A 16047-nucleotide genomic window follows, 5' to 3' on the forward strand; every position below is an offset into this window, starting at 1 on the left:
GACTTATGACCATTTTTCACACTTATGACCACTGCAGCATCCCTATGGCCATGTGATCAAAATTCGGATGCTTGGCATCTGGCTGCAGTGTGATGTGATGTCATGTGATCACCTTTTGCATCCTTCTGATAAGCAAAATCAACGGGGAAGCCACTTAACAACTGTGGTCCCAACTTAACAAATGCAGTGATTCACTTAACAACTGTAGCAAGAAAGGTCGTAAAATGGGGCAAAGTTTGCTTAACAACTGATTTGCTTAGCAAAAGAAAATTTGGGCTCAACTGTGGACATAAGTCAAGGACTACCTATAATGTGTTGTATAATTGCTCGATTTTTTTTCTTTTAAATCTGTATTCATTACATTGGTACATGTAACCTAGAATTGCTAAGATGATTAAATAATTTCATAAATGAATTGCACATATATTTACAATTCAGATATATACCCTAGGTAAAAAGAACCCCAGTCACTTTTAATTTTATACCACAATTATATTATCAAGCTTCCCTTTTAAGGGAGCATAAACAATTCTTATATATCATCATTCAGGAAAACATGCATTTTAAAAATACTTTTTATTTAAAATAGAGAAGATACAATACCCTGTAACCAATGGATCTTTTCTAGTTATAGCACCAAGCTTAGGACCATGACCAGCCAGACGTTCGTAGCTCACTGTTGCCAAAACACAGTTGATAGCCTGGAAGCCATTAAAAGGGTTAATACAATCAATATTTAAGTGTTCAGCATAAGTATGCAATAAAGAGTACAAGCTACAATGTTCACATGACCCATGATTGTTACAACCTGCTCATGATGGTAATTTGTTTGTCGGAACTTTTCATCATTTAGCTCTTCAACTCTTTTGCGGAACCAGTTGCAACACTCTTCTATTGCAGCTGGTCCATTGCTAAACAACAAGAATGAAAGGGACTATCTTTAGAACAAGTAAAAATGTGAGTTTAATGTTTGCATAATCAGGAAGGAAACTGATGTAGTCTGATTTGACACAAAGTTTAACTAACTTTTATAATTAAGCATGCTTCTTAATGTAAGCTATGGTCTTAAAAGTGTTTGTAATATATTGTATTTTTTAAAAAAAAACAGTTTTTCCATTAAATATACACACACCAAGGACAGGCCAGAAGACCTGCAGATATGAGCAATTCTAAAGAGTTTCTAAATAAATAAATAAAAATGAAGTGTAGAAAGAAAGCAACTGATTTTATCTCTGGTCATGAACTGCAGCAAGCTAATTATAATAGAAGTCATACATTTCTGAGATTCCTCCTCATCTGTAAATGATATATTGACAATGATTTGATCACCAAATGACAAATTTAATGTTGTCTTTAGAAAATACATACCTATGTGGTATGAAGGTATTCAGTGCTAGGTTCATATCTACAGTACAGCCAAGTCTTTTAAATTCAGGATCTTGAATGATTGCAAGATGTAGATTGGGATCAGTTTTAGCCTTTGAGCTACCTGTTGCAGAGAATCTGTGATGAGCTTCAAGGCATATATTGTTATTTAGGACAGCAATTCTTAATTTTCTGAAAGCTCAAATGCAATCAGACATAGATACAACCCAGGTTTAAGTACTGTTACCCAGGTTCATTGTTCCTGACATCCTGTAATAAATTACAATAATCCTACAGAAAGACTAGTTTCCAGTTCTGTTAAAATATGCACACCTGGCCACTTTTTCAGAATATGTGCTAGATCAGGGTGTACCAATTGGAACTCAAAGGGGATTGCTAGCATTCGTCCCTCTCACAACAGACAAGACAAAAACATGTGATTGATGTGGGATAAGTGATTTCTGAAATCAAAATAATTTTATTTTTCTCCATGTACCCAGAAAAATGATCAAGCATTTCCCTTTCCTGCAAAAGTATTTTTTCATACCAATCACTGTTTCTTTGATGATTATACTATCAAGAATCTGAGTTATTTTGTTTACCTTTCGTTAAAAGAGTTTTAAATTGCTGCACTGCTTTTTCAACATCAACTTGGAAGAATTGCCATAATTTTATCTTGGGAAAAATATCCTCCCAAATGATTTTACGGATACACTGGAAAAATAAGAAGCATATCAAGTCAGTAAATAAACAAAATTTAGCATTTCAAACACTATTCACTAGTCTATAAATATATTCGTTTCAAAACTGTTTTGCAATATCATTACATTACAATATGACTCTGTTATCCTTTCAGAAGAAAACAAACAATAAAAAGTATTTTTGATTATTTTTAAAGCACATTATGTCAATAAAACTACAGTGGAAACATTACTGTATATGATGCCTTATGTTGCCATCTACAAAGTAACAATAAATAATTCATGGTAGGCAGATTGTAATGAAACAAAATATTAGTTTTAAGAAAACATGCTGGAAATGTAATTTTAAAAGCACATGAGAACTATTGAAACAGGTGACAGAAACCACTACACAAACAATATATTAAAAAATATCCTGGAAGAAACCGTTTGAAAGATGAAAAAGGAGACAAGGCGGGAAGCAAAATTAATAATTCCAGAACAGGGCTACAATAAAGTAGGCATAATAATTGCTTTCATTCAGTGATGGCATGCACTATCAATAATTTTTGTGTTTTCTTACATTCAAATGTTGGTCGTTTTCAATAAGTGGTGGCAGTCCTTTTTCACTGTATTTGCCCCCAGATACTTTACAGGTGAAATGCCAAAGAGCTCGGTCCAAAAGCCAGGCTGGCTTCAAGTGAGGAGAGTTTATAAGATTGTATGCACACTCGGGATGCTGAGTCAGCCATTCACTGTTTGCAGCTTAGAAAAACAAGAAATACACAATTAGTAGCACACCTAGCTGGAAGATTTTAGGCACTTCACCATGGTGACCATATTTTCCTAGAAAAAAAAATAATAAAGGACAAAACTGAATAAGGAGCAAATCTGAAAGAGGTTTCATAAGGATAGAAAAATTCTTTATGTTTATAACTTTGATTTACAAAGGAAAATTCAAGAGCAAAACCAAGAAAATTTTTACAACAACCAATATTCTTATAAAAAATTCTAAAATCAAACGCATATGTACATTTATTTTAAAAAGGCCAATCTCCACATTTTTTACATGAATGTGAAAGACTGCACATTAAATGGTACCATTTGTATGGTGAAAGTTAAATGGCCAAAAAGTTGAGTTTTTGAAAAATAAATAAGTTTATTTAGCTTCCTGAAATAATTTAGCTTTCCGAAATTTATTGATCTTTCTGTTCTATAGAAGTTTTTAAGAAGAAACTAGACAGCCATTTGTCCGAAATGGTATAGGGTTTCCTGCCTGAGCAGGGGGTTGGACTAGATGACCTCCAAGGTCCCTTCCAACTTTATCATCATCATCATCATCATCATCATCGTCATCATCATCGTCATCATCATCATCATCATCATTATAGTCCTCAACATACAGCCATAAATGGGAAAAGAATTTCCACTGCTAAGGAAAACAGCTGTTGTTTGATTTTATGTCCTTTTTTTTGCTAGGTAAGTAAATTACATGGTAGTTAAGTGACTTTGCTTGTCAAAAGCTGGCTGAGAAAGTCACAAAACACATGACCCCAGGAAGTTGCAACCATCATAAATGCATGCCAGTTGCCAAGCACCTGGAGTTTGATCATATGATTGTGGGAATGCTGTGACGATCATTAGTGCAAGGAATGGTGGTAAGTTAATTTTTGCAATGTCGTCCTATCTCCAAACAGTTTCTAAACTGTTGTAAGCCAAAGGCTACTTGTAAAGCATCTAATGGAAATCATGATTTAACCACAAGTTAAAACTGTTTTCAAATGTCTAAGATGAAATACAGATTGGATTTTTTTCAGTTGATATCAACCTGGGGCCACTTTAAAAAAAAAATTAAATGTAGGTAAATTTACATACGGTAACTTTTGATTAACGGTGTCCTTGTTCTTCAAACCACGAAGTATAGTCAGTGCCAAAAGGAACTAATTCTAATGTTATTCATATAAATAAATTCACATGCCTATATACATGAAAACCAACAGAATTTGGACACGCATGAAAATGATTGCGTGGTGGCGGCCTCTTGGCAAATCAACAAGCAATAAGGATAGTAAATAAAATGAAAATAAGCATACCAGTGTGATTATAGACTACATCTGTAATGCAAAGCATATTCCATTCATTTTTCATTTTTTCCACCAGTTTTCCAATTTCATTCCAAGAACATTTTTTGCTGGAGGATGAAAAGTCAGGATTAACTTCCAGCTGATCAGCCAATGAGTAACATGATCTAGACAGACCGAGTTTCTGCACTGGGGTTAGGTGAATCATGTTATAACCTGTAAAATAATGAAACATATAAACAGATGCTTTCCACTTTCAAGTGGATAAGAGGACAGACATTACAAACTAGGTAGTATTTATGATCTGAAACTCTAAAGCAAAAAAAAAAAAGTGGTTAAACTGGGTAGGCCTGAGGATACTCCATTCTAAGATCAGAGATTGCCTGGAATTTTTAGTGTATGTCATCCCCCATTAGGGAGACCAGAATTGTGATCTCCACAGAAAGACTAAAACCTATTGAGAGTGACTGTAAAAAATAGAATCCTGCAAGTATGATTGTACTGTATCTCCTCCCATTCTCATGTGAATTACTCAAACGTCTATCTGAGCAGCTTCCACATACTTTCTGCTTGCTTGGGACTTAAGTTATGTTTTCCCTGATCACTTTGGTAACAGATCTCTGTCTATCTCCATCAGTGTCATCTTCCTCTCTCTTTACAGTATATTACTAGAATAAAGATGATAGATAAATATAATGAATGGATGTCACAGTCCAAAAGGTGAAAATGCACAATTGACTTTCTAAAGTAGTATACGCTTTATATCTCAAGTCAAAATTTGGCTTGGGGCAAATGGGGCTATTACCAGATTCTTTTGCAACTTTAAGACGATCTTCCCATCCATCAAATGGTCCCAGACACTTGGCTAGGAATGTCTGGAGTGTAACACAATCCAAGGGCAAGACATGATTGTCAGCACCAACCCGTAAAATAGGATCCACAACTAGATAACCTCCACCACCTTTCTGATTCCTGGAATAAAAGACACAAGTGTTGATTTTATACCAATACAAAGAAAATAGACATTATCTTCACTCGGTAAGATAATTAATATTCACCCAGAATTTGTTTAGCTTATTTGAAAATGCAGTTCAACTTTTTTAATTTTCTAGCTTACAGATCACAAAATAAATAATTCAAGAAAACTTACTTAATCACTTGGAATAATGCAAAAATAAAATCAGACACAAAACAATCTAGATTCAAGAATATTTTCACTTTGATCAAATGCAAATGTAAAAAAATCAATTATGTTATTGCCTTTTATAAAATATTTTCAATCCTTTCAACCTAGAAGATTTTCCTTTAAAAGAAAGATGTAAGACTGTAATCTTATGCCTTGGCACCAGAGTAGAAAACACTATGAATATAAAAAGACCTGCAATATTTTAAGGGTTGAGGGCTGCACTTTGTCTCTGAGTAGTGTGATGGGAGCCAAAGTTCTCAAATAATAGAAGAATATTACATACATTTAAATTAGTTGATATTTTTCACACTAAAAGCTATACCTGGATAACTTTTGAAAGTCTATGAAGCCCTGGGACTTAGGCTTCACTCCTCTGATATACAGAATTGTGAAGTCAATACTGAACTGCGAGAAACGCAGGTTAGCAATAGGATCATTTTTTGCAAAAAAGCATCAGGATTTACTTTAAGGCCACAAGCAAATTTATCTTTGTCTTTTCTGATACCGTAAGAATCTTTAGCTTCTTGACTTTCTATTATTTGTGGTTTGGGTTTAGCACTTTGAACCCTCTCACCTGCTTTACGTGCTTCTAGGACCACAAACTTATAGTAACGTATCTGGGAGGAAGCCCCATTGACTCAGAGTGAATTGTTTTCAAGTAGACAAATGATGGGTTGCTATTACCCCCTATTTATAGCAGGCAATATTGGGTTATGTGTCAGCCATTAACCGTAGTCTAGATAAGAAGCACCAACCATGAGTGCAGTATTAACACTACTTTTATTGTAAGGTTACGGTAACAGAACCTTGTGAGTCTGAATATATATCTGTTCTGGACCTTGCCTTTATAGTCCAAGAAATCAGGGACAACCCCACCTGAGACATATGCCATGCCCCCATTGTTCCCACAGGGTAAGCTATCAATTGTCTTGACCATTGCCTAGTCTGCTGCTGCTCCTGCTCTTCCTTCCGTCTCCCAGGAACATTCTCACATACCATTATATTATGATTCACCCTCATGAACAAAAATGAGTACACGTGTTCATCAATACCAACTATGTGAAGGCACACTATACAGCAAAGCAAATACATGTAGTAACTTCACTGGAATGAAAATGTTAATTTCTCAGCGTGGGGAACTGTGTAAATCAGTCTGAGGTATAGACTGGGTCTTCATGGACTGTTCTCTCCACTTATCTCCTTAGGTCAGCATGGCTGGTTCAGGAATTCTGGGAGTTGAAGTCCACGAGTCATAAAAGAGCCAAGGTTGCCTACCCCTGCCTTAGGTGAACCTGACACGGCTGAAGATTCTCAGACACAGGAAGCTGCCTTTGGTATATGGCCTACTCCACCGCTACCGAAAAAAGCGTATCAAGACAAATTTAATGCCCCTGTTCCCACAGAGAAGACAACTGCTTATGATATCTCTCCCAGAAGTTTTTAGCTTTTGCTTACTCATGAGTGAAGTAATATTGATATGATCCAGAAATCTGGAGTTCTAATTTACAATATTTGTCAGAATCATCTTCTTTTCCTGTTGGGTTGTGCCAAGTTAAGCATCTGAACTTGTGACGATCAAACAATTCTCCAGCAGCTGGGTAGTTAGTATACACTGTAACATGCTTGCCTTGCAAAGTAGGGCCCAAACGGAACTGTAGCTCATAACCTGAAGAAATCAAGACAGACATTTATTAGAAAAACCTTGTCTTGGATTCCTATCATAAGACTGAACCAATCTGGGTTCAGTGCCACATTTGTGTCCCCACAATGCTGTGCAAATTGCGAGGGGCTCTGTAATTTGAAACAGAACTTTTAGCTCAGCACCTACTCAAAATAAACGCTTGTGGTCCCTTGGATTTCCTTTCCCTGCCTCCTCCCACCAAGGTAGCATGATCCCATTCTTGTGTAGCAATCTGAGGGGCATCTACCCCATTCTCTATAGAAGCAATGTTCCCACCCCAGGAAAAGAGAAGAATAGACCATAAGAGACAGGCTACTTGTAAAAGGACCTATTTTTCATCACCTTCCATGCCCTTCCTCATTTTTCCCAACCCCAGTAAACTGCATTGAGGACATTTTAAAATGCCTGCTAGCCATAATTTAAACCAAATACACTTAAAGATCAAAGTATGTTTTATAATCAATACATCCTTATGTATAGTACATCCCAATCAGGACAGGTACAAAAAGGGAACAATTTGTAACTACAATATTTTAATATCCAAAAAAATCAGGAAGAAAAAAAGTAATTTTAAGTCTAATCCTAAAGAAGTCTATTTTCATAAGTCTTACATTTGATCATTATGCTTTTGCTAAAGTTTGACAGGTCTGTATTTATGGCATCTGCTAAACATAGTCTGGACTACAAAGATATTTGCATAACAACTTATTTCCCAGAAACTGTGTCAACTTAAAAACTATATTATTCAAATTATCTACATATCCTTCACAACTTCTTTCTGTGAAGCAATAATTTAATGCATGTGACAATAATAATATTGTCATAATTATTCAGAATCACAGAATAATAGCAGATTTCTAATTTTCAAAACAAAATGCATTCTTTTTTAGTATTCAGATCTTTCTGATTTCAGGAAAAGATTCACAAATAGGTCTTATAATTTCTTATGTTTACAAATCCATAAACGTTACCTCAGATAGAATCATTACTGTAACAGTTACAGAAAGTAAACACATTAACTTCATTTAAATGTTGCAAATAAAGCATAAATAGCTTAAAAACTTGTTTTTTTAGACAGTAATGCTGAAATGTAATTTTAGCAACTTTCTTGTCCACAAATAAAAGAAATATGAATGTTTTATTTTGGATGTGACAGAGTTGATAAGATACTATAGATGCACAGGAGCCATTTTCCTGCAAATAGCTCCTCTGTACTTAGAATAACATTTAAAGCAATCCAACTATGTGGGTGAAGTTTAGCTTCATTGGCTGCACTGTGAAATCAGTATCTCTCTTTTGGAAATGTGCCAACTTGGCTCAAGTAGAGCTAGGAAAACACTTGAAAGGGTTCCATATTGAGGAATAGGGTTTAAGGATATTATGGCTTTTCACTGTAGCATCACATCCAAAGTTGCTTTTTCTTTTATTCTTTGCATTTTTTATAAAACTAATTTTAACTGTAATGTGCTTTAATAAGCTCTAAAATACCAAGCATTCGTTCTTCTTCCTCTTACTATGGAAAGATCTGTTTGAAATTAACTCCTTATACTAAAATCTGTAATTGTATAATCTAAATATTTTTCCCAAACGATTTGTAGATAATATATAAAAGAACAGAATGTTCTTCTTGCTGTAGAAGATGGTCCATCAATCTTAAAACCACTTACTTGGGAGGAAGCCCTTAAATTGATTGGTTCTTTAGCTTAAGTATCTACAAATGTATGAAAGATTTATTAATGAAGCCTAACCACTCAGCAAAATGATTCCACAATAATTGGAAGCTTTAGAGAACAGTTTTCTATCAGTGAATTTACTTGCAACGCCATATCTACTGCCTTTAACAAGGCAATAGTACAGTACTTAATTTATTATATGATTGTTTGAAAAGGGAAACATATCCCATTGAATTCACCTAGTCTTATTTTCCAGTATGCATGCTTCCATGCATTATGCAGCTTAATGCAGCTTAAAATAGTTCCACCAATTATGTCTCAACAAGTGGTGGCACCACTTTCTGTTCCTTGAAATCCTTCCTCAATAGGCATCTTCTTCATAAGATTGTAACCTCTTACAATGATACACACAATTTATTTTCTCAACCCCTCCAAGTATTCAAACACAGGCTTTTACGGTGTTCATGCTGGAATCCTTCTAATCTAAAGCTTTATGTGCAGAGAACATAACAGAGATATGTCGACCATTTGCATTTTCTATTGCAAAGTGGGATAACTAGGACTCCAGTAGGCTTGCACAACAAAAAAAAGAAAAGATGCAGGCAGCTGCTAGGGATACTGACCTTGTTCCAGCCGGAACAGGGTTTTGTCCAGCTTCTCCATGTCGTTGAGAAGAAGTACCCGGGTATGCTTAACATGACGGCTCATCTTCACTGCCCAGACTTTTCCACTCTTGCAGACAGCAGCAGAAACTAACTTCAGAAAGACTGAAGGGATCCCTAACAGGGAGAAGAAACAGATACACAAACCAAAGGTTAAACACACACAGAGCTGTTTCCCCCCCCCCCCCCCTTTCCAGGCAGAGAAATGAAGAGATGGGGTTTAAGGCACGGGTCACCTTGAAAGCCGCCGTGACAGATACACACTTACATTTTGCCCGTTCTCAAATCCACATAAAACAACTTGGCAAGAGCTGAAGAAGGATGGAGGAGGGGAAGGGGGCAGCTTAGGGGCGCCCAAACTTTCTCCTCCCAGCAACTTTATCGCGGCTGCAGGCAAGACCCCCCGAGCTCCGCGGGTCTGCAGCCCGAGCCTTGGAAGAGGGCGCTCTCCCTTTGGGACCGGAGGGGCTGGCTGGCACCTGTCACTCTCCGTCTGAACAATGCGACCTGTCCTGGCGCCAGGGTGCAACCCAGCCCCCTCCCCTCTCTCGCCCCCATTATCCCCGACTGCTGTTGTCTATAAATATAAGGCGAAGCCTGGCCGTCCTTGATTCACTCACCCTGGGACGCCGCAGCGGGCAAAGGCGGCTCGGGTGTTGCCACAGAAAGGGAGCTGGGCCTGGGCGGGCGGAGAGAAGGAAAGGACAGAACTATAGAAGGGAAGAGGTTCAAAACTGCGGAGGGAGGAACTGGATTGGGCAACCGAGAGCCCCGCCTGACGCCCGAAGGGCTTGCAGGAAGAAACGCGCCTCGAGGCGCAAGGACGGTCCAAGCTGGGGCGCAGGCCCAGTAAAGCCTCTCTTTGGGCTCTCTCCTCCTCCTCCTCCCACAGCCTGCACGACGCTGCAGCCGTAGATTGTAGCCGCCGCCGCCGCTGCTTGTGCAGCAGCGAAAAGCTGAGCAGAGGGGAAGCGAAAGCAGAGGCAGGGCGCCAAGGTCTGGTTAAGCGGGGCGCCGCAGGCAAGGTGAATTGCGAGCCGAAAGGAGATATTGCTGGGAAGAAGTTGCACAATGGATTAGAGGGAGTCGTTTGCTTTCGCTTCGGAATGCAACGTTTGAACGGTTGGCCGCGGCACCTCGGCAAAAGCACGTCCCCTTCCAGTACAGTTAGACACGTGTATTCTCAAACTTCAATCAGCGTCAGAGTCGAAAGCCCCGATGAGAGGGCTGAGCTACAATTTTTCCCTGATGGCAATAGAGCAGGGGTAGGCAACCTTGGCTCTTTTATGACTCGTGGACTTCAACTCCCAGAATTCCTGAGCCAGCCATGCTGGCTCAGGAATTCTGGGAGTTGAAGTCCACGAGTCATAACAAGAGCCAAGGTTGCCTACCCCTGCAATAGAGTGACTCCTCGACAGGAATGCCGGGAGTTGTAGTTCGTAAACATTGGGAGGACTACAGGTTGCCCAGCTGCAATGATAGTGACTTAAATGGCTTGTGCTAAAAAAACACCGCATTATTTTTGGCTCATCTTGTCCCATTAAATCTAGCCGTTGTACTGTATCATGTTAATTTATAATGTTAATATTGCATGAGCCCAGCCAGTTGGAGTTTATTTCAGTAAACCTTGGCTGTAGGATGTTAAAACCTATAGGGTATTCAGTTTTCCTGATAAACCTGTCCCGCCAGCAGCAAATAGTACTATAAAACTGGGGCTCTGAGAAAAGGAATTTGGGTACGTGGTTGTCTGGGTATGTAATTTTTTGGCTAAATTTGGTCAAAATTTGGTTTTTGTTTTTTTTTAAAAAAAACTTATGATATTCAGATGCACATAGCTTCAATGTGAAGAAGATGTATTCTCTTCTGATTATTTAGTCATTTATTAGGGGATTTTAAAATTACGTGTGCAACAATGTAAGGGTGGACTTATTCAAAGGAATACTACATTTATTTATTTATTTAGATCAGGGGTAGTCAACCTTGGCTCTTTTATGATTCATGGACTTCAACTCCCAGAATTCCTGAGCCAGCATATCTTAGCATATCTACTGTAACCCACAGGATTTCTATAAGAATGGAAGAGGAGGCGCTAGGGAAAACCTTGTAAGGCACCTTGGGTTCCCAGAGGAAAAGTAGAAAACAATTTAAGACAGAATTGAAGGTATTTAGTCAGAATAGTCATCCAGAACATTTAAAGCATTTTTGAGTAATAGATTTTTACCTCATCAAAATGAATGGACTGGGGGACATCTAGGTCTCCAAACTTATTTTTACCATGTTAATTTTAATATTGTTGCAGTAGTTACTATCTCAGGGCATGGGCCAATATGTGTATTCAATTCCTTATATATGAATATATACATATATTGACTGTTTGTGATTGCAATTTGCTTAGTTTCTGAGTTTTACATCCGTGGTTCCTAATACTTTAGCCACCACTGAGACAAACAGGCCAGCAGCTTACAGAAATATATTTAACTATGGGCCTCAGAAAAGGTCAGGCCTGTGGTAATTGAAGGTCAGGCTATTTTCAATAGTCACAACTGTAAAAAACACACTCACACAGATTCTCAGATTACAGGAATGAGCTGGATTTTCAGGAATGTCATATGGTGGCATGAAGATGACAGCAAATCCAGAACACTGAAAGTAAGATAATATTTTAATTGGCCCTGCATGTTTACTGACATCAAAAAAATACCTCTAATACAAAATGAGTATCTTTGTAAGACAAGACCAATTTACTCCTAAAGAAAATGTGGCATATTATATTCTTCAGGTTTAAACTGAAATGCTTGGAGAACTGGGAATTTTGATTCCACCCTGGTGCAATTTTACTTCTGCAAAATTATAATAAGAATTATAATAAAGAATGTCTATTAGAATAGCAAATTGTTTCCATTTGGTTAAAAGTATTGAATATCCCTTAACTAAAACAACAGGATGGTTGGAAACTGAGGATGGGCGAAGAAAAATAGTATTTAGCTCATTCTCTCCCTGAATATAATTCAGAGGCTGATCATGGCTACAATGAGTCTTTGCAGCAAAGATAATGGAAATTGCATCATAGTTTATAATACTGTACAAAATGTTTTGAATGTGCGTTGTTCTGAAATGTTAATCCCTGGTTTGGAATGGAAAATTTTATGTCTCAAGCTTGAAACATTTCCCAAGTGATTTTAAAATCTCATTTTGCCCTATAGCGAAGATGGCTCAGATTCAAAATGCTTTGTGCACCCCTAAACCTCAACTTTGCAGGCTTGTAGAGTCACAATTCCTATAACATACACATACACAAACACACACAAAATCAAGGTTCATGCTGATTGAAAAGATGCTGGAAGCTAAACCTAACCTGGAAAGCACCAATTGCAGAAGTATCTGCAAGGGATTCTCAAGCATATAAGGAACGGCTGCTGGAATTGGGTATGTCTAGTTTAATGAAGAGAAGGACGAGGGGGGACATGATAGCAGTGTTCCAATATCTCAGGGGCTGCCACAAAGAAGAGGGAGTCAAGCTATTTTCCAAAGCGCCTGAAGGCAGGACAAGAAGCAACGGGTGGAAGCTAACCAAACAGAGAAGCAATCTAGAACTAAGGAGAAACTTCCTGACAGTTAGAACAATTAACTAGTAGAACAACCTGCTTCCAGAAGTTGTGAATGCTCCAACACTGGAAGTTTTTAAGAAAAGACTGGACAGCCATTTGTCCGAAATGGTATAGGGTTTCCTGCCTGAGCAGGGGGTTGGACTAGATGACCTCCAGGGTCCCTTCCAACTTTACTACTACTACTACTAGTATTATTATTATTATTATTATTATTATTATTATTATTATTATTATTATTATTATTATTATTATTATTATTTGGAATGAGAACTGAACTAGCCAGTGATGAAATGCACAAAGACACTGTAAGGACAGATATGTACCAATAGGTTAACGAGACATAGTCAAAGCTGTATTTTCTTCATATTTTTTTATTCTTAATATAAAGAAAATAAATATAAAGAAAATAAAGCTTTGACTAGGTCTCACTAACCTATTAGTACATATCTGTCCTTACAGTGTCTTTGTGTATTTCATAACCAGCTAGTTCAGTTCTCATTCCAAGTGCTGAGAGTCCCTTGGCAGGATCCTTTTTGTGAGTCACTCTTGAACTTGTCTTTTCTGTAGATTCAATCCCTAGCATTGACCAGAAAGAAATGACAGATAAGTGACAACAGTCAAATGTCCCACTGCTTGCCAGCTCCTATCTTCTGGGCCATGGGACAGCAGCTGCAAGGACAACTGTAACGTGGCTCTTCAAGAGACTTCAGCCTTGGCAAGGATTCAACATACTTGTCAAGTACAGTGTTAAGAGCTTTTCTCCATGATTAAATTGCTTTCCATCTGTCACTAAGCCAGCACAAATATATACTAGCCTAAAATGTGCTGTTATTGCTTCTAAGCCAGTGGTGGCACTCAGAGCCCTCTCTGTGGGCATGCGTGCCGTCGCCCCAGTCCTAGGCCTTCAGCTGGGTTTTATAAAACCTTTTCGCTTTAGGCCTCCGCTGTCGTATACAAAAAAAAGGTTCAATCAATCAGTCAATTTCAACTTCTCGCGGGGAAAAAAAGGGATCTTGCAAATTTGGAATTGATTGATTGAACTTTTTAGTCCCACCCAGTCTGCTGTTACCACCGCAGCCACGCCCACCCAATGGGCCACGCCCACCCAATGGGCCACACCCATCCAGCACCCGATGATGCATAAGTGGGTTTTGGATTGCAGTTTGGGCACTCGGTCTCTAAAAGGTTCGCCATCACTGTTCTAAGCCATATGCTGCCTCTGACTTGCTGATGAGTAGTGGTAACTTCAGGTGTGCAGGCCTTATGGAGCAATTGCAATTTTGAAACAGAGGTTTAGTACTCTTCCAAAGTTACACACCTGTGCAAGCCTGTTTATTAGTCGTCAACTTACAACCATTTAATTATTGTTCGGAGTTACAGTGACACTGACAGAAGTGACAGGCAGCCAGTCCTCGCACTTAGGAATATTGCAGCAGCCCCACAGTCATGTGATCAAAAATCAAACACTGGACAACTGGCATGTATTTACAATGGTTGCAGTGTCCCCTGGTCATGTGATCACCCTTTGCAATTTCCCAACCAGCTTCCTACAAGCAGTCAATGGAGGAAGCTGGATTGCCTTAATGACTGCATGATTCACTTAGCAACTGCAGGGATTAGAAATTCTGGTCCAATTATGGTCATAAGTTGAAGAATTCCTGTGGTGGTTCCTGTCTTTGTGCAGGCAAAGTAGTGTAGTTTGGCCATTTAAGCGAGCCTTTGCCTATGTAAACTGGAACTGATTAAACACATGTATTTTTCCACTATAAAGTTGAATTAGGGAGTTTGTACATTTTGAAAGAAGTTAGAGCTGTATAATTGATGGGGAGCCTGGTCTGGGAGCTGGCAGGTATGTTTGCAAAGATAAGGCTTTAAAAACTTTGCTATGTACCTCTGCCTAGGGCTCAGAATATGTTAAGGGCCCTGTTTCTTGGCTTTATGGTTATTATTATTATTATTATTTATTGAATTTATATACCGCCCTATCTCCCTTACGGGACTCAGGGCAGTGAACAGGCGATAATAAAAACCATGATAAATATACGCAAATTTCTGTTCTAAAATCAAATTAAATTAGTTGATTAATTATTTCGGCTGCCATTTGTATTTATTTTCTGGATGTTTTTACTGTCAATTGCTTTTAATTGTTTTAACTGTTCTATAATTTTAGAAGCAAGCTGCTCATAGTCACCTGGTTGAGTTGGGCAGCTATAGAAACTGAATGAATGAATGAATGAATGAATGATTTAAGTCTTGCCATTTTTCAAATGGGCACTTCGGGGACAGGCTGGTCCCCCAAATAAGTAGCCGTGACTAGCCCTCTTCCAGAATGTACCAGCCCATAACTGTACCCAACAATTGATGAGCCAGATTTTTTTACTGCCCAGAGCAGAATGGGCCTGAAGAACAGCGAGAGGGGAAAGAGACTATCTGCCTCAGACTAGTAGAATCAGTAGGCCTGCATGGTCCTATCCCCTATCTTTGCCAACAACCAAATGGTCTTGAAACATGTCAGTTTGTATCCACATGAAAACTAACTTTGCTGGTTACCTTAAGGGGAAAGCACAATGTGAATCCTGAAATTATTAAGAACAATTAAGAAGAGATTGCCAGGGCTTGTTTATCCCATGGTTGGATGGAAGTTACAATGACATTGAAAAAAAGTGACTGATGACTGTCCTCATACCTATGACCATCATAGCATCCCCACAACCATATCATCAAAATTCAGGTGCTTGGCAACTGGTATGTGTTTTCAACAGTTGCAGTGGGCTGGAATTGTGTGATTTGCCATTTGCAACCTTCCCCAGCCAGCTTCTGACAAGCAAAATCAATGGGGAAGCTGGATTTGTTTAATAACTGGGTGATTTGGTTAACAATTGAAGTGATTCACGTAGCAACAGTGGCAAAAAGGTCATAAAATTGGGCCTGATTCATTTATCAACCACCTCGCTTAGCGAGGGAAATGCTGGTCCCAACTGTGGTTGTCAATTGAGAACTCCCTTTGTGTTTCATCCAGCCTGGGCAGAAGCTGTAAGGTTGCCTGCTGGGAGAGGTAAGGGTGGAAAAAGAAGTATTTTGGTAGAAGTAGTGAGGAAATCGTGGTGGCCA

General features: G+C 38.5%; 1 protein-coding gene across 1 annotated transcript in view; it reads right to left on the bottom strand.

The window, feature by feature from the left end:
* Window positions 1–9438, bottom strand: part of AGL (amylo-alpha-1, 6-glucosidase, 4-alpha-glucanotransferase) — a 45671-nt gene extending 36233 nt beyond the window's left edge. Inside the window, exons 1-9 of the mRNA XM_015819055.1 lie at window positions 9290–9438; window positions 6768–6978; window positions 4932–5098; window positions 4139–4342; window positions 2629–2810; window positions 1968–2079; window positions 1369–1489; window positions 809–911; window positions 604–701 (exon numbers count right to left, since the gene is read on the bottom strand). Of these exons, the coding sequence (XP_015674541.1) occupies window positions 604–701; window positions 809–911; window positions 1369–1489; window positions 1968–2079; window positions 2629–2810; window positions 4139–4342; window positions 4932–5098; window positions 6768–6978; window positions 9290–9374 (1283 nt within the window). The 5' untranslated portion in view covers window positions 9375–9438. The remainder of the gene's footprint in view (window positions 1–603; window positions 702–808; window positions 912–1368; window positions 1490–1967; window positions 2080–2628; window positions 2811–4138; window positions 4343–4931; window positions 5099–6767; window positions 6979–9289) is intronic.
* Between the last annotated feature and the right edge of the window lie 6609 nt (window positions 9439–16047).

The sequence above is a fragment of the Protobothrops mucrosquamatus genome, unplaced genomic scaffold (assembly GCF_001527695.2).
Source record: "Protobothrops mucrosquamatus isolate PMUCROS unplaced genomic scaffold, P.Mucros_1.0 scaffold854, whole genome shotgun sequence".
Classification (NCBI taxonomy): domain Eukaryota; kingdom Metazoa; phylum Chordata; class Lepidosauria; order Squamata; family Viperidae; genus Protobothrops; species Protobothrops mucrosquamatus.